We start from the raw sequence: 22,093 nt of genomic DNA on the forward strand, positions 1-22,093 counted from the left end.
TGCAAATACCTGGAGTTGCACTGTAGCTAGTTTTCATCACGATGATTAGTTCTCTGTCTATATTCCCAATACAGGCTTTGGTTTTACTGTTTTGGAAAGGTTTCAACTGTGATGCAATTTACCATAAAGTTTCTTGGCCCGATTCTGCATTTAAAAATGGTAAAACAAATTATTTTGGCTGCTTTTTGTTTGCATATAGTAAAAAGAAAATACATGTGGGTAGGTTTTTTTGGTTTCAAACTTTATTTGCTGTCCTTTAGCAGGAAATGTTTCTCATTACAAACTAAATAAAACAACTCTGTGTAGAATCTGGATCTAACTTGATGCATTTTGAGACACTGGCAAGTGCTTATTTTCTTACTACCACGATGCCTCTTTTTCTTATTTTTTTCAGCTTGCATGCTTCGCATGCTTTGCATTTCCTTTTTAGTTCATTTCCAGGCTTATATCTGTCAATGTCAAAGGTGGAGATGTATTTAAAGACCCTTCTTCTAGTATAATATTGAGACACTACTAGATTTTTCCATAGTGAAATATCCCCATTTTAAATGACCGTAGCCAAATTCATCTATGAATTCATTTCTGGTGTGATCTGATTCCACTTATACCAAATTCCGCTTACAGCATAGCTAAACATATCTGAGTGAATGTTAATTTCCTATATGTCAACATATTAGTGTTTTCACATACCCTAAAAGATACCATTTCCAGAGGGGCTGAGCTAACCTGATTAAAATATTCTTAATGTTTCATACTTTTCTATTTACATTAAAAGAGAAATTAAAATATTCTGTTGACAGGTATTCCAGATTTATATAAAAATATAGCTGAATTTTGCCCTAAATCGGTAACAAGACATGAATAATAAAAAAAGCACTTTAAAAAGCAATACTTTTCCTCATGTGTACAATAGATAAGYTTTCAGTAACTGATTTCTGCAAGCTGTACAAAACATTTGGTAGTTGTGAGTATAGGAAGCCAACTAACATGGTTAGTGCAGACTAAATGATCTTCAGATTAGGAGTGCACATACCAAAGTTTTCCATTTAACATTGATTCCACAAAAGCAAGAGCGGTGTGGAGTCAGCGTCGTTTTCTAAGTCTGCTGAAGGCCTTGAACGTGAGGAGCTATTGAACATTCCCTTGCTATTGCCACTCTGAATTCTTTGCTGCTAGTTTTGCAAGGAGGCCTTGTGGGCCCAAAAGTTAGTCTGTATTTTCCATCTCGGTTAGTCTGCTTACAAACCTTACCAAGCTGCAATTAATGTACAAAGAAAGGTTCGTCCTCAGCTCTGGATTTCTTAAGAATCCATTTTCAGCATGTTTTCCAAGGGGTTTGTTGTAGCTGGCCTGATTAATACAGGTGGGAGTTTTATGACAATGAAAATGTGTGCTAGGTAGAGAAACACTGTAAAGTTTGACTGGCAGTATGCAGCAACGCTTTTCCTGAGTAAATCTGTGAACATTTTTCTTTCTCTTTTCTCTTTCCACAAGGCTTGGAGTATCACATATCACAGTTGGTTGACTTTTGTGTTATTGATCTGGTCTTGCACACTGTGGATGATTCGGGACCGAAGGAAATACGCCATGATCAGTTCACCGTTCATGGTTTTCTATGGAAATTTACTGCTAACGTTGCAGTATATATGGAGTATTGAGCTCAAGAATGATGAGCTTCCTGAAGTATCAGGATTTTTAGAAAGAAAGGAACCTGGGGAATTAGCATCTAAGGTATGTGTTATGAACAGCTGAGACTTATTTATGAACACCATAAAATATATTGTGATGAAAAATGTGGAGCTCTTGGCATTTCTTAAGAATGAATCCTCATTATTCAGTATGACCATGTTCAGCAGCAGTTCTACAATGAAGGATAAGTAATTTTAAAAATGTTGTTGCAAAACTTGCTTCTGGTTCATAAATCTAATATCAAAACAAATGTTTCAAATGTATCTGGAAACTGTCATGATAATTCTGCAGAGAATTCTTAGTGGGTGGAAAATTGCTCACTTGTTTGGATCTATAAAATGGATGCGAAAGTAGATGTGATTTGATATGTTGGATTAATTTTTATCCTCTTAAACCTCTCCTCTCATAACTGAGAGTGTGATGTCTCAGCTACTTGTGAATCCTTCAGCACAGATATCACACATGGAAGCTTCTGGCCTTCAAAACCATAAACCCCACACCTGTGTGGTCAATGGCAAAATACCCACTGGTTGTAGTGAGACCCAAGCAGGGGCCATATGAAGCTCTGAATATGAAGTCAGCTCAATGATTGTGGGCAACTGAATAAACACTTTGCAGTTTTAGCGGCTTTATTTACTGTGGAACTGCCTTTGCTGTATTCAGTTACCCATGGGATGTCAGGTCTGTCTTTGAATATGATAGCAAATGTAACTGTGGTGTCACTGAAGTTACTAATACCACTCATTCCCTTATCATCTGGCACAAGCAGCAGTATGTGACTGTAGCTGAACTTTAGTTCTTTACTCTTACACCTGAAGCAGCAAGAGCTGGAATCCATTTCAGGTCACGAACAAGAGGGTTTGTTGATCTCAATGCATGATGTTTTTTTCTTTTGATGTCTTGAAAGCCCTACAAAATGCGTTGAGTTTGGCAGGCTTGCTTCTGGGGGTTGGAATGAGCATAAATAGGAATCTGTTTCCTAGAGCAGTCAAGAGGGGCATCTCAGAGAGTGCATCTGGTTGGCACTGCTCCCCTTGAGCTAAGTGTATCACTTCCTTTGTGCCTCCTAATTTCCATTTAAGGTGATCCTGCAACTGATTTTCCTGGTTGGCATTGCCCTTTGGGCAACCATTTCTGGATCATTAATGCATTTGAAAATTAGTGAGCACTGTATTATTTCTCCCGTAAAGGTAGAGCTAGTTTAGTAAGAGAGCTAGATCTCGAGGGGTTCTGCAAGGTAAGTTCTACAGTTTCAAGTCTCAATGACTTTGTGAATCTCTAAAAGGTTTTAACTGTCTTAATATAGTGTCAGCCCCTTTGCCATAGTCTCTGATTAGCTATATCATCAAATGTCTTATCTAAAACTGGTATCAGGAAAGGAAACTGTTGTGCATATATGATGAGATAGCCACACCTATAAAACTAGTAGAAGACATCTGCTGTTTTTTTAGGCTGAATATAATGCACTCTGTAAATTTAAGTAAAGACTGAATACTGTATTCTGCAAGGAGAGAAAGAGCCAAAGCAATATACTGTAATTCTCTCTGCATAATTTTCCACATGCTTTGAATGTGTGTCCTGGTCTGAAAAAGAAATAAAATGGATGCTGTGAAAGGTGAACTAAAAGCATTTGTTTTGTTTACAACCCTTCAAAACTTGTCTTAGACCCAGTGTGGCTCTGGAAATGGCAAGAGCAGTGAGACAGAGCTTGTTGCTGCAGAACAGATCTGTGCTTTATAATATCAGATGTTTGTGTAGCAAAAGCCAGAGCTCCAGGAGGTATCTGGAAGAATTGTGACAATTCACACAGGCTGAGGATCTTCTATGGCAGCTCAGCCTTAGCCACAGTGCCTGTGAAAACAGCTGTCACCAGCCTAGGACCTCTTCTTTTCCCCATGAAGTACCTTCAGGTTAGATGAAAAAGAAGAGAGCTCTTTACATTACACTATTGGCCTTGTCATTGTATTGTATTGTATTGTGTACAAACTACTTGACTCTTACATGTTTCCTATTTGAGATTTTATTCTTCTGGTTTATAAAGTAGTGAAATAATCTGCAAACCACTGCACCACTGAAATCAGGGGAAACTTTATAGAATGTAAGTGTAAAATCAAGTGTGTGATAAATAGACATCATGCTGTTTTCTGAATCCTGGCCATCTCTCAATATTGCAACCTGTTGAATTTAGCTCTTTCTAAAACACTTTAGAAGTTTAGAAGTACATTCTTCATTAAAGAGATTATTTATTTCTAAGATATCCTACTGTTATGGAATTAATCATCTCTCAGAGCTCTTCCAGGAGTCAAGAGCCATCTCAAATGTTGTGACTGTCTGCTGCAAATGCAAGGCACATTTAGTTGACTGTGTCTTTCATAACATAAGGACACACAAAGAAATTTTTGGTTTTTAAATTAATTGCATTTAAGCACCTAAAGTACCAAACCTCTTATATCAAAAGAATTAGGATTTACCAGACCCTAATAATGACAAGACACTCACCTAGCTGTGCTTGTTCCCTGCAGAAAGGGAAAAAGGAACAAAAAAGGACAGATGGGAGTTATACTGATCAAAACATAACTGGAAAATCCTTAAACTTTTAAGACAGGAAGAATAACTGTATAGGACAAGGTAGAATAGGACCTAATAGGTAAATATATCTAAGAAAAGGTGCAGACTGAAAGTTAATACTCCTGTGAAAAGTGCAAATAAAAAAAAAGTTGTTTTTAATGCAGGATGTTTCCTAAATGACTTAATTTCCACAAATACTTACTTTGACACTGATGCCATCATTGCCATTTTCTGATGTGCAGAGAAAACATTGAAAAGTTGCTGAAAATACATGTTTTCAATGGCAGGAAGTGGGATATACAATTAGTCTGTGTCTCGTTTTTGTTTTGATTTTTGTTTGCAGATTCTTTTCACGATTACTTTCTGGCTACTGCTTAGGCAACACCTCACAGAGCAGAAAGCACTTCAGCTAAAAGAAACTACTTTATCTGAGGTCAAAGTTGGAAGTGAAGAAGATGAAGAAAAAGGTAAAGTCGCATCAGATTTAATGGATTCCTTCAGTCATGACAGAAGTTCCAGTTACTGCTTTTCTTAATGCTGAAAGCAATTAGCAAGGCATTTGTTATCAGCTGAACAAGGACTGCAAAATCCATGTGCAACTAATCTCTCAGGTGATATAAAAATAAAACCTTTGAACTTCAGAAAATCAAATACAAATGAGAATTTGCTTTACAGTTGAACCGCAAAAAATGCAAGATAAATTAAATGACTCATTTGAGAAATGTAGTGGAACTTTCAAATAATCAATTTATTCCTGTGTCCCAAACTCAGACTAGCAGGTGAATTGCCATAGGAGTTTAACAATAGGAGAAGAAGAGTTTAAACAGGAAAAGTCAGTTGCTAAGTTCCTTGGAAGTTGCACTTTGTACATAAGCACTTGTACAAGAACAGAAGTTATACCTCTAATATCAATATGAGAGTAAGTATGTGTATTTTACAATGCAGGAGATGTGCAGTAAGAAGTGTACCTGACAGTGAAGTTGACTGTTACAGTTTAAGCTAATCTAACAGCTCACTGCCTGTTTCCTCCTTTGCTGCTGGGCACCTGCTCCCCCAGACCTTCCTTGCCATTTTCCATCTCCCTCTGGATTCTGGGCTGAAGCAGTTCCACTCACTGACATGGCACAGGCCAGAAACAAAATGAAGTAGTTTCCTGTTGGATTCTTTGGCTCAGTAAAACATCTGATCAGTGTCAGAGCTGTGCAAGGACAAGCGAGAGCAAGGAAAGAGTCTGGGAAGAGGGATGGCGAGGGGGACAAAGGAAGGGGCAACCCTTTTGGTGGTGAAGTCTCAATATTGTTCTCAACATGAAAAACATTACAGATAAGTGCTATGAGTTTGGAGAAGGCCAGTTATGTGGATACCTGCTCATGTGTGTTCTTGAGGGGACACCCACCCTGCCCTCCACGAGCCTCACAAGATTCATAACTAGGGAAACCTGGCCTCTTCACAGGGCAAAAGTAGTTTGCCTTTTCTGCAATGGCTGAGGCACAGCAGAAGAAGGTGGAAACGTGGTAGTTTCTTTGAAAACAGCAGTGTTAGTGCAGCATTTATATTTTTTAAGCTTGTTTGGTTTTATGTTAATGTTTCCTCTTGCTTGTGGTTTTTGAAGGAAACCACAGTATTCTCTTAAGGACATTTATCCCTCTAAACTCAGGATCAGGGATTTTTTGGCAGCAGTGGTGGTTTCTTTGCTTTCCAGTTTAAAAGGTTTCTTTCCTGGGATTATAGGTATTGCCAAGAATATTGTTTTGACCATGATCCAATATACAGCCCTTAGGCTCTAATTTTCCACTATAGCTCCCTGCATGTCAGACAAAGCATAGAATTGTGCCTGCTAGGGCCATAGAGCAATGTGCTGTATGGCTCTGGGAGCAGGTAGAGGTTCATGTGACGCTGAAATACTTTTCCTTGTTCTGGAGTCATGTAGATGATTCAGAAATACACTCTCTTGCTGTGAACATTGTGTTTAAGTTTCTGTGTTGTGCACAGAGCTTTTGCTTTACATACATTTCAACTCTTTCTAAAATCCCCAAAATAGATGGAGGCCAAATGTGACTCTGTGTCTTTGCAGGAGAGGAATTGCAAGAGGGAGAAGTGGCAGAAGAAGAGGAGGAGGAGGAGCAGCAGGAGGAGGAGCAGGATGAGGATGATGATGATGAACAGGATATTATGAAAGTCCTGGGGAAGCTGGTGATGGCTATGTTCATCAAGTACTGGATTTACGTCTGTGGGGGCATGTTCTTCTTTGTCAGCTTTGAGGGTAGAATTGTCATGTACAAAATCATCTATATGGTACTGTTCCTGTTCTGTGTGGCCCTCTATCAGGTAAGTGAAAACGGTTTGGACTAAATTTTGTCCTTGAATACAATGGTTCCTACCTTTAGCTTGGCAGTTAAGTAGCTCAGAACAAAATTCATAAGTAGTGTGTTTGTTCTTTCATTAGATACAACATGATAGTAACAAGATCCTTTGAAGAGGTTGATGAGACTAATTCTTCTTTGGCTTTTGATTATAGTGCAGGCAAAGTGCATGTAAATTAAATAAATGCCTACAATACATACCTCCCCTCTGGGACTCCATTCCACATCACTACGAGAACCTGTATGGTAAATTTGTGGATGTGTACTCATCCTACCAGTCTTTGCCGTGGTTGGTCCACGCAGCTTCCCCACCCCAATGAGCATGGAGTCCAACTCCTCCTGGACTCCTAATGGTGATGAAACTGAGTGACTGAAGCTGTCCCTGGCCTTTATGCCTGTGGCCATGTCCTGACAGACTTTGATTTTACACAGAAGTCAGAACTCGAGTGTATATGCACCAAGAGTAAAAACTGTATTTCAGAGACCTGTGGCTGCTGCTGGGTACACATCATTTACCTTAGGCCAGATTGGAAGAATAATAGTCTTCATTTGCTAGTACAGCTTTGTCAATATTTTTGTCAGTGGCTTTGCTTTGAGCTTGTTTTAACTTCCTCAGTGTGTGATTTTCAGGTGCACTATGAATGGTGGAGAAGGATTTTAAAATACTTTTGGATGTCAGTGGTTGTTTACACGATGTTGGTGCTTATCTTCATCTATACCTACCAGTTTGAGTCATTCCCAGGGTTGTGGAAGAACATGACAGGCCTGGATGAAAGCAAGTAAGTGTTTTCGTTTCATTTTTTTTCCAGTAGATTTTTGATATGGTGGAATGCTCTGAGAGCACTCTTCCTTCCTGTAATGGAGACCAATCATGAGACCATCCCCAGGCATAGCTGACTTTAAGCACTCAGCTCTGGAGCCATAGATTTATTGGTGCAAAAATGGAGAGATGGGAAAGCACGTAAGAGGGGCTCAAAGAGTTTTCTCTTTCACCCTATCTGCTGCCAAGGCCTTGGCACCACTCCTGTTTCCAATATGATGCCAATACTTCTCTCTACCTCTTTAACTATATGAACAAGATTCAGAGAGAGGTTCAGAGTAGATTTGCAGGCTGTCTGGAGCCAATGAAGATGGACCTGCACTCAGGCTAATGAGGAGGGCTGAGTTTCTTCCTCCTCTTGATGTGCTGGGCATTCCTCAACAGGAGTTTACCTGATGAAGTACATGCAATATGAGTGGATCTTCCATGCAGGACTTTCAGTGAGAGACAACCTCCCTGGCTCCCATAAAGAGATTTTTGGCAGGGTTGGTTGGTTTGGCTCTGTACGCTTACAGTATCTCTCTGAATTACTGAGTCCAGGCGCAAGATATCTGCATTGTAAAACTTTCTGCTTTAGAAGAATTTAAAGATCTAGAATACTTACCAGCGCCTTATTTCCCATTACAAATGATTTGTAATAAGGTCTCATGAAAAGCAAAAGATTTTGGTGTGAAAAGATGACTTAGTGGCCTACTTTGTTTTTCAGACTAGAGGATCTTGGTTTAAAACGGTTTTCTGTGGCTGAGCTATTCACACGCATCTTTATCCCCACCTCCTTCCTACTAGCGTGTATTTTACATCTTCACTACTTCCATGACCGTTTTCTCCAGCTCACTGATTTAAAAGCTGTAACCAGCAAACAGGACAACACTATTTACAGGTAAAGAAACAAAGTAAATGAAGCTATTCATTGTCTGTATGAAAGCACTGTTTCTGACTGTCTTTTAATGCTCACTTTTCATGTTTGCCCTTGTTATGACTAGCTGGTTTAAAAAAAAAGGGAGAAAAAGTAGTCAGTCTCCCTCAGACCCCACCACTCCACCAAACAAACCACAAGCAATGTATCTGTCTCCCTCCTTTCTACCACATGTTTAAGTTTTTGATTTTGAGGTACATTTTCAGAGGTATCAATAACATTTATGCATTTATCTCATTGGCTTTGACCTATAATAGGAGTTAGATGCTTAACTGGTATGTGTGCCTTTTTGTAAATCCTGGCAATAATAGGCTTTTAGTTTGGATTACTTCTGTTTTAAATGTCCGTGTTGCAGGCCAAATGGAGATTGGGAGATCTTTGGAAAATATCACATCGCCTCAGACAATGAGGCCTTTTTATTATGTTGAACTTCAGAAATGGAAATATACTATATAGTGTCATATTATACATTGGTTTAATTCTTCTGAAGAAGCCAACTCATTTAGACAATATTTTTAAAGTATTCACCTGTACATAGATAAGTGTAACTTAGCTGCATTTTTATGAGTGAGGAACAACTGCATTGCATCACATACACCACAGCATGTTGTGGAATAATGACAGTTTATCTTAACAGAGAATTCTGCTCTGTGACTTACTCATTTTACAAAAAACATTTCAGACATTTTTCAGGCATTCAATCTAGCGTGAAGCGTCTTTACAGTGTCTGGTACAAGTATGCTTGTGTTCCCTATTCTCAGTGCATGTGAATAAGCTCTACTTTTATGGATTGCTTCTGCAAACTTCCAGTGTCTGTATTTAAATCAGTTGTTAAAAACAAAACAAATCAGCTTGACAAGGAGCTCCTAAAAATGTTGCTTTTCTTTTTGTTTTTACTTATCTTTTTTTATACCTGTTTGCATAATACTTTTGCCTTTTGCTCTTCTTGAATTGCTAAATCCCATAGCAAATTCAGGGGCCCTTTGAAATGGTCTGTGAGCAAACTTCCTTGCCCACCGCACATTTTTTTGTGTGGCCGCAGATGTACATTACTGTATCTGAACTGGGCAGCCAAGCCTTGAAACCCAAGCCCAGCTGGGCATCCCAGCCAGGCTGTGCCCAGCCTGAGGCATCTGGGGGGAAGCAGCACAGTTTGCAGTAACCGTTCAAGTTTTTTTTGTTTATTTGTTTTGTAGCCTAAGGACTTTGCACTGAGCTGTGTAACATAGAAACAGCTTGCACCTCCACCCTGGTGTGATCCTGGTAGGCACAAAATGAAAAAAAACACCCTCAGACAATCCCAAGCTGTAGGTGGTTTCACAGTGCAGCACTCTGCCTCTGGAACCACTACTTAACAATTTTGTTGAACAAAATTCCAGAGTAGATGAAAGATGCCAAAATACTAGCTACGACTTGCCGAATGCTGGCGTGGAGAAGGTTGCTCTAACTGAATTGACGTATTTCTCAAAAGGGTGGAGCCACCGATACTAAAGACACAAAATGTTGTCAGCGTCTTATTGATAGCAAAAAAATCAAAGGCAAGAAAAGGCTGGTATCAGAACAGAAGGTTGTAGTATGTGGATTTTATCTGCAGTCAGTAAAAATAAATTTTTACCAGGAATAAGTATCCTTGGGACAGGACACTGAAAGTAGGAATTGGTTGCCACCATAGGCTTAAGCAAAGGAATGAATGAAGAGGATTGTGTGATATCATCTTTTTCTCCTTATCAGTACAACAAAGTTTTTTAAGTCTTTGTGTGGTACCAGATTGTACTGAACTGTAAGATAAGTAGCTAGATATTTTTAAATCTTAAATGTGTGAAATGTACTGTATTTGTCATTTTGCAGTATTTCAAAATCACAGTTATCACATAGATCATTTGTTCCTCCTCAGAACTTTTCACAAGCATCCAATTCCCAAATCAAAACACATTTTCTTGTTTGTGCTATCATAAGCACTGCCTGACATATGAAGATCCAGCTGTTTTCTTCCCTCTTCATGCAATAAATACTCAGTACTGTGAATTAGCTGAAGTTCAAAGCTTCAGCATGAGAACTCAGCTGACAGTTGCACTGATGGTGCATAAAGATCGATAAAATCTAGCACAGCTACTAGCATCAGCTTAACAGTAATGCTAACAATAGAAATAAGTTGCAGGGACAGTTAAAACACAGATTAAAGACTCATATGTACCGTAACTATGTGCAATACTTTTACAAAGCCACTAAGGCTTCATTTGTTCCTTTTACCTTAAAAATTCTTAGCACAACAGCTAGTTTACCCCTCAAAATTGTTTTTATGTTGCCTCTGTTGCTACAGAAAAATTTAAAAATTAAAGAAAATGAAACTTTTTTTCAGTAAGCAGACAAAAGTCAGTCCTTTTAATAGAGAACTTGTTAAAACAACCGCAACAGGTGAGAGCTAGTCATGAAAGTTATAGTGAAAAGCAGCCTCAGTTCTTCCATCAGCCCCTGAACTGATTGTGTGGTTGTGGTATTATGTCTGTATGTAGCTGAAGAGTCTTGTTAAAATCCCTAAAACTTTTCTTGCATTAAGATACTGTTTCACATGAGCAAAGTGTGCAAAGTGAGTTCAAGAATAAGGCTCTGCCATCTACAAATAGAGGTGACAGAACCTGGCATACTGCAACTGGCAGAGTGAGACATTTCTGACTATTTATAAAGGTGACAGAACCAAGGGCCTGGGTCAGTTTTGCATTTGCAAGAAGAAAGGGAAAACTTCTGATTAAGACTTTATAAGCCCATTTCCTTCCTGCGTCATGAATTGTGGTATGGCAGAGATAAAGGCTGTGAGGCAGACAAATTCTATGGTATGATGCTTCATTATAATCACCTTTAAATAAAAGAGTAACAAAATATCTATTTTTAAAAATGCACAAAATATTCTGGGACTTATGTGAGATAAAGCAATAGCAACTGTTCTTACATTTTGGGATCTATAGTAAGTACCTGTAGTACTAACTGAAGTTGCATAGTAAGTGTCTAAGTATTGTATTTATAAGCTTCCTAGACTTTTCACTGCATGGTGTGTTAAGCTTTCAGACTTGGTATTTTGTTATGACAATATGTCTCTCTTGGTAGACAGGAAACTACATTCGTTTCTTTTTAACGGTTTCCTTTTCTCTCTCCCTAACTCATTTCCCATTGCCATCTCATGCATTCTTGTGCTTTCATCTCCCACCTCATAGCCATGCCAAAGTCAATGGCCGTGTTTATCTAATAATAAATAGGTGGGTACTTCAATCTTTCCTTTCCTTTAAAAAAAGATATACCTTAATTTGTTTGTTACTTCTTAATTGCCTTCAAGCAAAATATGTTCTTGCTGCACAGTACTGTGAAATAAGCAGGGAAGAGATTGTTGTTCAGGTATTTTCGTCTTCTAAACATACTAACTGGTGAAGTAGTTAATACATCTCTCCTGCATATTTATATGTTGTGAGTTCATCTCCCAGTTGGGATTCTCAAGCTTTGTCCATGCCTCAGTAAAGGCATAACTGGTGCTATTTGTAATTGGCTGCAGACAATAGACTTGGTTGAGGAGGCTCGTTTATCTACCCTTTGTCTGTGCATGGAAAGATGCATGCCTGCATGTGCATCCATTCACATACACACCCCAGTCTGCCTCCCAAGCGCAAGGGAATTTGAGGGTCAGGTCAATGAAATGTGGAATAGATATTTCTTTTCAAGAAAAATAGTAGCGTGTACAGACTCTGATTTCCCATTCAAAGACAAAGATAGAGAATCTGATACACTGAAACCAGTGCGGGCTAAGGCTGTTAATTCGGAGCCTGAGTTGGTGCTACAGGATCCAGCCTACCAAAGCCTGCATTGTTGTCGTCCTCATGCTTTTATAGATGGATTCTTGCAAACAGCTCAATAAAGGGATTCCTTTCAAAATATTTGAGTGCAGTAATCTGGACTTCTATTTAATCAGCTCAGAGGGCCATTTAAGCAAAGGTCCTTAGACCCTTGCAGTCTTTAGAAGGACTTCTGYATTTGTTGTTGCTACTGAATATAAGCAGAAAACCTGAGAAAATCCCTCAGTTGGATTTTTGTGAATACCTGCTCTAATAAGAGATTAATTTATATGTCATGTGTTCATGCTACTTCTTTAAATATCATCATATGTTCTAGGCCAGTTCATGAAAGTTCACCAGAGCTGGAAACCTGGTGTGTAGGAAGAAGTGTCAGGGGGTGGGAAGGGCAGGCAGGAGCCAAAGGGCATGGCCAGGGAGGGCCTTCACCCACCAGGAGTCAGGAATGAGAACCAGCATGTGAGGGTCAGGATCGGGTCCAGGGGCAGTAACAGGGGTCCCCTACAGTGTGGTGAGCTCCCAACAGGTCCGTGGTGATGAGGCAGGTCCTAAAGTCAGTCCACTTGTCAGGCTTAGAGTCGGGGTGGACAGGACTGGCTGCGGACGTGGCTGCGATGTAGCTCAGGTCTCTGCCAGTAACTGCACAGCACTGCGCACTCAACTTGCTTCTTGCATGCTGGGTACTTGAGACAAATGGGTCAATAACATCCTATAGAGCAAGAAACTCTAAGTGACAGATACCTGAGAAATAATTTAGAGGCAGTAAGTTTCAAGAAATGCATAAGCCGATTGCAAAAAACATTACCAGTGGTAAAAGATGCTTCATAATGGAGCCAATAAGTTGTTAATTAATCTGCTCTAGCAAATTGCAAATAAATGAAAGTAGTAGGGCACCAGCAAGGACCTGGGGCACATGCCTGATCTGAGTGCCACTGAAATTGCTTTGATGACTACAGCTAGATATACTAGAATACTTTTCTTTGTTGATACCCTATTTAATTATTTTGAGGACAGGTAATGGTCTCACTTAAAACCATTAGCTGCTATGCCTTCAAGGCTTGCTGTCTGCATTTTTAATCAGACATTTAGTTATTACCTTTTGTGTAATCTCTGATAATTTCCCACCAGTATGTGCTATCTGACTTTAAGTTACATCTGACTAGCTGTGAAGCCTATACAGGTAACTTGTCTTATAAGTACTAAATTTTCAGTGCCGTTTTTATATCCTGATACCTCTGTTGTCTGTTACATGAAATCATGCAATCTTATAATTGAGAAAAGAAAAGAAAAGCAACCTTAGGAATAAATGTGGAAGCTTGGGAAGAAATATTCTAAACAGACTAACTTTTTAAAAAATGGGCAAGGCTTTTTATCTAGCCTTGGATCTCCCGAGCACACAGTCTTGTGCTTAAACCTACTAAGTCAATAGAACTAAGCACTGACATACTGAAAACTAAGGTCATATTGAGGCTTTATCAGGTATATATTGCATGTGCCCTCATTTATAATCCCATCACCTCCTGGATCTGAATGGGAGTTATAAGAATAAGATAAAGATTAGTCTTCCCAAATAAAATCCTGTAGAGTCACTGTGTTTCTGTCCAGTTTACACTGAGGTAAGTAAGTCAATATGTCCTTGATTTACACCAGTGTGAATGTAGATTTTCCATCATAAAAGTCACTTGGGAAGGTATCTCACTAAAATCAGTGGAATTACACCTGTGCATGGATACTCTTGTTTCATGGGCCCTTGCCTTTGCAATGGACTCTGATGATTTATATTAGTTGGGGATCTGTCTCTGTAGATCTGAACTGAACTGAAAATTCATTCTCTCTTCTTTATACTTGAGTCTGGTACTGGTACATTTTAAGAGTTCTACACAGGTATGCAAAGTTTAGTCATTTTAGTGATTACTGTTGTTTAGTCTTTTTACTGAAATTTGAATGTTCTTATAGTATATATACTTGCTTACCCCTGAAAATAAAGTATATCGGACAACAAGCCTTAACTTTACTGGACAAGGCAAATATAATATAGTCTAGAATACAAGATTTCAGATTACTGGACATTCAGGTTCATAGCCCAATCCATGATCAGGGATTTTGGTAATCGTTGTCACGGATGTATTTATCCAGTGAGATTATTTTGGGCTTGACTGTTTTATTAAAATTTGATTTCTAAGACACCCTGTTCTGCTTTTTTGACAATTGTTATGATATTACTACTTCAGGATTGTTTATTCAAATTTCTGTACCTTTTCCTTCATTTGGAGGCACTAGAGTTTCCAACATGAATAAAGTGTAACTCCCAAACATTGGAAAAATACTTTTGCTTGTTTGACTTTGTCATTAATCACTTAGACTATGTTGCTCATTTTTTAATGATCAGATGGCTAAATCTAGATTTTTAGTTTCTTGAGCTGCAAAAATCCTAGTTAACATTTGCAGAATTTCATGTCTAAATGGTAATATGCCAGAATTTCACATCATGAAAAACAAAGACCTGAGATAGTACTGCAGCATATTAAAGTTAGCATTAGTTCAGAAATAGCCTAATAGATGCTTGAAAACATTCTGAGCGTAGTAATTTTTATAGCATAACTAAGCATTTAGTGACCTGATCACACAGATAAGGGCTTGCAAAAGAGAGGTTTTATTGTAAGAAGTCCTATTCAAAGAAACTATGGCAGTAAGCACAGTGCTCAGCAGAGTACATAGGATTTGACATTTAGGAAAGACAGGTTTTCAGTAAACAAATGATGTGATTCTGTCCCTCTTCATCTAGGAGCTTGAATCAGTGTGGGAATAGCAGCACAATTCACATCCAGAGTGCAAGCTCCATGTCCATGAAGTCACTGGTATTTGGAATTAAGCTACTGATTAAGAACAGTCTCTTCATAAATATCAGTTAATATGTATGAAAAGCAACACAGCTGGGAAAAAATGCATGTGTAAATTGATGACTTTCATATTATTCTGAAACCATTTGTGTATTAGAAGATAATATAACGTCTCTTTTCTCAGTAAAGATAAAATTAATGCTGGAAAAGCCTCAAAAGAATTGCAGCCATGACAATAGAGTATTACCATTTCTGTGTTAAAATTGTTGTATCTCAATTTTGGTAGTCTGAAAAGCACTAATAGGTTTAGTACGGGCCAGTTCTAAATTTAAGGAAAAATCTTTGTGAGGTGTAGAAAAGAGAGAGAATGAATGACACTAGCAAAGAAAGATACGATAGAATAAACTGAATCCCCAGCTATGGAATTTTTCCTTTAGTTTGTTCACAAACTTATAGCCAGAAGAATACTTGCAAATTCCTTGGCTTCCCAGTTGCATCTTTCAATTGGAAGAAGATGAAAATATATTTGAAAATATATTTTGAAAATATATTTGAAAATATATGAAAATATATCCATCAGATACTTGTGAGGATACTTGAGCTGCCTTACTGACAGCATGGGGTAATATTAACCCTGTTTAGCACTGGTGTAAATAGTTCGCCCCCTTTCCATCTGTGCTGCAGTTCTGTGTTCCTTTATAGAAGCGCCCTGTGAATGTCATGATGGCATGCTCTTGGCATTGGAAGGCTTCTGCAGATGGAGTAGGAGAATGCTTTATTACTTGTGATGTAGCATGACATATTTGTCAATGACCTTCTTCTGTAATCCCTCTGTTCTCATCTCCCTTTTTCTTTCTGTTCCAATTACTATGAGCAGCCTCAAGAAAAAAATACCAAACCACCAAAATGAGTAAGTCCCCTGTGAAGTCATGAAATGTTTGCTCTTAAACAATGTCATTTCATGCTTCTACATCTTAAACTCTGACCATTTTCTCCAATGGGGAAAATGTCAAGTTTAAGTGTCAATACCACTCATTACTAACTAACCATTAGTATCTGAGTGAGAAGTAGTTACTGATGCATTCCAACTCAACTTGCAGTATGTGTTTGCAGAAAGTACCAGAATCATTAACTTTTCCACTTCTAAGGCATTTTCCATGAACAAGTTTGYTTATTTTTTCTAATTATACATCTTGAAAAAGAAAAAACCTATCATGTCACTACTGCTCAGTTTGCTGACATGCTACTATTTACCAACAGACTGGTGCACCAAGATGGAAGCCTGCCTGATATAACTATGATGAATTTAAGAGCCAGCAATGAAGAGGAAGAGGATAAAATGCTAGAAGAGGCTGGTGAGAAAAGAGTGGAAGAGCCAGATGGGGAGGGAGGGAAAGGGAGGGATGAAAAAGAAAAAGAAGATGAGGAAGACAAGGAGAAGGAAGATGATGATGAAGACAATGAATCAGAGGAAGAAGAAACTACAGGTAAGCTCTGAAGATCGCTAGTTTTGCCTTCCTTATCCTCATTTAACAGTGGCAACAGGCAGTTCATTCTTGATCATCCCTGCTCGCTTCATTTGCCACTTTTCCCTTCTAATTTTGCATGTCTTTGCCAAAGCCGCCTCCATTGAGCAAATGGCTGCTTGTCAATTATTCAACAGTCTGCAGTTTCTTCTAGGGAGAAATCATACTGTTATCTGTAAGGTGCTCAGAGAATGAAAACAAAACCAAACAAAACCCTCTTTCTTAGGAGGAATGTCTTCTAGGTGGTACAGGATGGGTTAGTAGGAGGTTACCCCAAATCCTAGGAACTCCTTCAGAGTGAATCTCTTTAAAATAAAGAAAATACACGTACATTTTTAATCTCTGACATTGTATGCTTTCAGGGCACTTCACTCCAGAAGTTCCAAATGGCTTTGCTTCATTATTCATGTGCACATTAGTGTCATATTTTTCACTTCTGAATGTGTATTTGATGCCAGATGAACATAAAAATGCCTGAGGGCAGATGTGGGTGAGGCCGATGTTGTCATCTTTGATATTCCTCGCATGAGCTCCTAACATGCATTATTTCCATAATTCAGTTAGGAACATAAGCCATGAATGAAAACCGGTGAGGAGCATTTAACACCCAAGGAAACCAAACTGTCTGGAAGTAGCCTTACCATGGACTTGGCTGCTTATGCCAACATGCATAGGATTGTGACACAGAAATACGGACAGGGTCATTGTCAAGGCAAAATGGCAATTCAGTCTGGCTTAGCTGCCCCTGGGCAGCTGAGCTGAACCTCTTTCCTGGCTGGGAAGTCCCCCCTCAAAGAGGCATTCATGGTGCATGGAAATCTCTCTTGGCCAGCCCTCTCACGGTCTCTGAGGAGAGTTTGTTGCACTCTGGCCATCCCTATGTGCCGGAYGGGTTTGGGTGCCAAGGCCAGCTGTTGAAGGTTGCCCTGTGCAGTGAGAGACCCAGGCAGGGAAGCAGGGAGCTGCCACCTCCTCCCTGGGGCCTTTTCTCTGTACTGTTGCGAGTGGGGCTTGACAACAGCAACTGTGTGATGCATCTTTAGGCTGTATATGCATGCATTTATGCCAAAGGGTTACATTATTGTTAAATGGCCAAGAAGTTGGAGTTGCTAATATTATTTTAACACATTTGTGTATGCAGTTTTTGTTATGAAGTAATATGCAATTTTTCAATCAATGTACTCAGGCCTGTATTTTATCCTCTGTGATTATAGTGCCTTTTTCTCTATATTATCCTAGACGTGCAGACAGAGCCTTCTACAATACTTCCTTGTCCTGCCCCACTTAATTGGCACCATCTGGGTGTACCTTGCACAATACAAATTTAAACAAATACTGTGATAGAGTGAGGGAAAACATCTAATTCTATGAATACTTTCCTAAAATACACCCGTTACACTTATAAAAGCACTTATGTAGGAATGGAGTTCTATTGCTTAATCAATTTAAGCTCATGGAATTTACACCACTTAGTATTTTTATTAGGATTTTCTAAGTTGTGCTTGGGGAAAAGGGACAGAAGAAAAAAATCTAGAATTTGGAATTTGATGGTCAGTTTGATTGGACTTTGATTCAAAAGTCAGCTTTTTCACACAAAAGTGCATGTGTTTTTTTCACAACAAATATGCGCAGAATAATCATGTGGGTTTGCTTTTTTTACAAAATGACCAGATAAGTTGAAATAATTGCATATAGAAGGTGATCACTCCTTTGCATTTTTACAAGATTAGACAGTGATGTGTTTTGGTATCATTCTTAAATGTTTCCATTTCTGATGTTTCATATTTACTATCAGAATGTTCTCACAGCATATAAAGTCCTTCCTAGTCTCCAAAATACTTTGAAACTTCTAATACAGTATGAAGACTTCTTGCAAATATGTATGAGACTTTCTAGCCAGCCCACAAGCAGAGACTGCACTTAGCACTGTTCAGCATGTGTATTATCCTATATACTCATAGGTAACAGACTTTTCCTGTTGCCACATTCTTACACCTTGGGTTATTTTTTTGGAAGGATGACTTTTATAGCAAAATATCATCTGTGAAAGGATACGTTCACCCAGCTTCAGTCACCAAATTAGTGATCTTAATTTGCTAGAGCTCCCTTTCCAACTGAGAGAAATAGGCTTTTCTGGACTGCAATTTGTCTTAACTATTTTAGATGTCTATCTTGGGATGGCATAAATTGCACCCTAGGGGTATGCCTTGGTCGCAAGGCAATACAGATGATGCTGACAAATTTAGACATCTATAGTATAGCCATCTGAAGCTATGTGATAAGAATCCCACTTGTAGCATGCATGGATCTCTTCCAAACTGTCTGAAAAGCTTTCTAAACAGTATTTTGTGCTTTCTGAAAACAGGCTGGGTCCATGTCTTCCAAATGTCACTGTGGGCTGGTGAGCCTGAGGTCTAGGCCTAAGTTCAGATCCAAAGACACTGGAGGAAAATGGAGCCCAAAAAGGCCTCTGTTAGAGAGGAATAAAAGCAGAATTGGCAAGGCAAGCTGCCACCAACACTTCTGAAGTGGGGAAGCTTTTTGCTGGATGTGAGACAGAAGGGAGACCACCACAGCTGATTAGGCCTCAACCCCATTTTGTCTTAGTTAACCACTGAACCATGGATTTAACCTCCTTCATGCCTTAATTTAAGGCTAAAAGAGCAGAAGTAGGAAGCTTGTTGTTGCCTGTTGAAGCATCCCTTTTTACAGAAACTTACTGTTTTTCTCCTCCCAATGCTTGGCCATCTCTGCAGACTTAAAGAACAAGTGGCATCTGGTGATCGACCGCCTTACAGTGCTGTTTTTGAAATTCCTGGAGTATTTTCATAAGATGCAAGTCTTTGTGTGGTGGCTTTTGGAGCTGCACATCATCAAAATTGTTTCCTCTTACATCATCTGGGTCACAGTGAAAGAGGCAAGTAAACACCCACTGTCAAAATCTTGCCTGTGATGGAGGTTTGTCAGCATCAGTGGTCCAAGCATAGGGAGAGACCTGCTTCTTCATCTTAGACCTTACTGAAGTTGTGGGATCCAACGGGGCTTGTCAGCAGCTGGGGACCTGCCCTGACTTCTTCCTCCCACAGTGATATTCTTCCTCCCCAGATGTTCTCAGCCCTCCCTCTCTATCCAGATATTAAGGTTTTGTTAGATTAATTCTTTTGACTCAGAGATGTAATCCCTTCCATCCTTCCCCCTCCAGCCAGCAGTCATTTCACAGCACAGTGGCATTTCACATCACTAAATCTGTTTGAGTCGTTCTCCTTTTTGCACCCCATATCCATGTAGTTGTTATCTCACTCTTTCCTGCCTCCTTCAGCCATGCAGGGTCAGATATTTGTATGTCTGGGTTCTGAATCAGGTCAGTGAAATATCCAGATTTAGAAATTAACAAGCAGACAAACTTCTGGGGGAAGAAAAAACCATTTCTCTCCCAGCCCCCTTTTCCCAAAGGAAAAATGTTCTGTTCTAGGTTTTTTTCAATCTGATTACTTCACTGATCTCCTTTAGAATAGCTACACAAGCGATGTGTGGGCATCATCCAGGGATGGAGGGTGTAGAAAAGAGTTGGGAAGGATCATCTAAGAGAATTACTTTAACTGGATCTGATGCTGAAGAAACAGGAACATGGAAATACACCTTAAGAAAATGGAACAACATATGTAGCTGTGCCTTTGTGCAACCAGTGTAAGTTCTCCTTCCAGCATAGCCATTTCTTGAACTGAGTAAGACCAGATTCACTAAATAGCAAAATCAAAGTCCTTTTTCTCATATCTCTGGGAAAAAAGGTCAAAAGGATGAAGGCAAGTTCCATAGACACACAAATCCATGCCATCTCTTCCTTGTTTCATGTGTACTCCTGGTCCCTTGTTTTTCACATGCTATTGTTTGTAGGGTGGGTATGTAGTTTTGTGGATCTAATAGGATTAATATTATTTAGGAGATAATGTTCTTCCTAAACTGACTATTAAGTTTTCCCTTCTTCACTGACCACTTTGTGTCTATTGTTGTATTGTTGTAAATGTTTTTTTCAGCATTTTTCTCACAGTTTCTCTATGTCCCTTTGTTTTGAGTGATTTATTTTGAATGATTATGGAAGAGGTCAGACTTTCTCAGTTCTCTTGCTACTCCATGTAATTTCTCTCCATCCTGTTTTTGTGTTTTCAGGTGTCTCTGTTTAACTTTGTGTTTTTAATTACCTGGGCTCTTGCTTTGCCATATGCTCAGTTTCGTCCATTGGCATCCAGTATCTGCACTGTTTGGACATGTGTGATTATTGTCTGCAAAATGTTGTACCAGCTCACGTCTATTGATCCCAGCACTTTTTCCAGTAACTGTACATTGGTGAGTACAAGTACATACTAAAAAGGGTTTGACTGCTGCCTTCTTCAATAAAGAGGAACAAAGGAAGCGTATCAAGTACTGAAAACTACAATACACCTGATGTATTTTTGCTGATTATCATTGCCACCCCAAGCAGCTTCAAAGAGATTTTTTATAAACCATTGCATTTTCTTTTTAGCCTGGAGAGAATGAAACTGCAGTCAATTTAGAAGAACTGAAAACTTCAGTCCTCTACAGTGGGCCAGTTGATCCTGCAGAGTGGGTTGGATTGAGGAAATCTTATCCTCTGCTTGTGTACTTAAGGGTAACTTCTTTAATTATCTGTATTGAGATATTTTCTTACTTGTGATGAAATTAGCAATGCCTTTGAAATATATCATCAGCCACACAAAATATTTGATGCAAGCTGTTGATAATAGGGAAGTATGGAGGGGAAGAGAAAGCAGAATGCTGTATCTATTATGTAGGGCATTTCCAGCCATGTTTCAGGAGGTCCCATGTATCAATTGAGATAAGCTGCATGTAGAAGTATGGCTTTCTGACTCTACATCTGTTAAAAGTACTCTAAGGATGTTCTATTTAAGAGCTGTAAGTAATAAATAGGTAAAGAGCTTTCAGATACCAAAGGACTGAAGAGTCTAATTGGAATAATTGCCTTGAATGATAATATCTGCTATAAGCAGGGGTTTTTTTAAGTGCTTATTCCTTAGCCACAATTTAGAAAATGTAATGAGGTAAGCAAATAATTCATTCGGACACTAGTAAACTGATGTATTTTTTTCTTCTTCTTCTTTTTGCTTAATGACCATGAGCAATATTTTATCATTCCTGTTTTGATTTAAAAATCCTATTTAAAATAAAAGCATGTCAACTCCCAGAGGAAATCTTGCATGACTCCTCTTGGTTTAAAGAATCTCTGAAGTCCTGTATTCATTGTTTAAGGTAATCAGAAACTCGTTAGCTGAACAACAGCAAGTTTTGATCTAACTGTAGGTTTATTCCTCGTTTCTTTCCTGACAACTTGCCTCCACGCGCTTTGTTTGTGGAGGGCAGACCTGCCAAGCTTTATTTGCCAATACAGTCAAAATCACAGAATCACAGAATCACTGAGGTTGGAAGGGACCTCTGGAGATCATCTAGTCCAACCCCCCTGCTCAAGCAGGGTCACCTAGAGCACATTGCACAGGATTG

The 22,093-nt window shown here is 39.0% G+C and overlaps 1 protein-coding gene across 1 annotated transcript in view; it reads left to right on the forward strand.

Annotated features, from left to right (window-relative positions):
• Positions 1–22,093, forward strand: part of PIEZO2 (piezo type mechanosensitive ion channel component 2) — a 145,477-nt gene that overhangs the window by 49,729 nt on the left and 73,655 nt on the right. Inside the window, exons 9-17 of the mRNA XM_026063058.1 lie at positions 1,495–1,731; positions 4,601–4,724; positions 6,332–6,585; positions 7,251–7,399; positions 8,147–8,320; positions 16,293–16,519; positions 19,315–19,475; positions 20,726–20,902; positions 21,081–21,206. Coding sequence (XP_025918843.1) covers positions 1,495–1,731; positions 4,601–4,724; positions 6,332–6,585; positions 7,251–7,399; positions 8,147–8,320; positions 16,293–16,519; positions 19,315–19,475; positions 20,726–20,902; positions 21,081–21,206 — 1,629 coding nt within the window. The remainder of the gene's footprint in view (positions 1–1,494; positions 1,732–4,600; positions 4,725–6,331; positions 6,586–7,250; positions 7,400–8,146; positions 8,321–16,292; positions 16,520–19,314; positions 19,476–20,725; positions 20,903–21,080; positions 21,207–22,093) is intronic.

This window comes from Apteryx rowi, unplaced genomic scaffold, assembly GCF_003343035.1.
Source record: "Apteryx rowi isolate R43461 unplaced genomic scaffold, aptRow1 scaffold_199, whole genome shotgun sequence".
In the NCBI taxonomy this organism is placed as follows: Eukaryota; Metazoa; Chordata; class Aves; order Apterygiformes; family Apterygidae; genus Apteryx; species Apteryx rowi.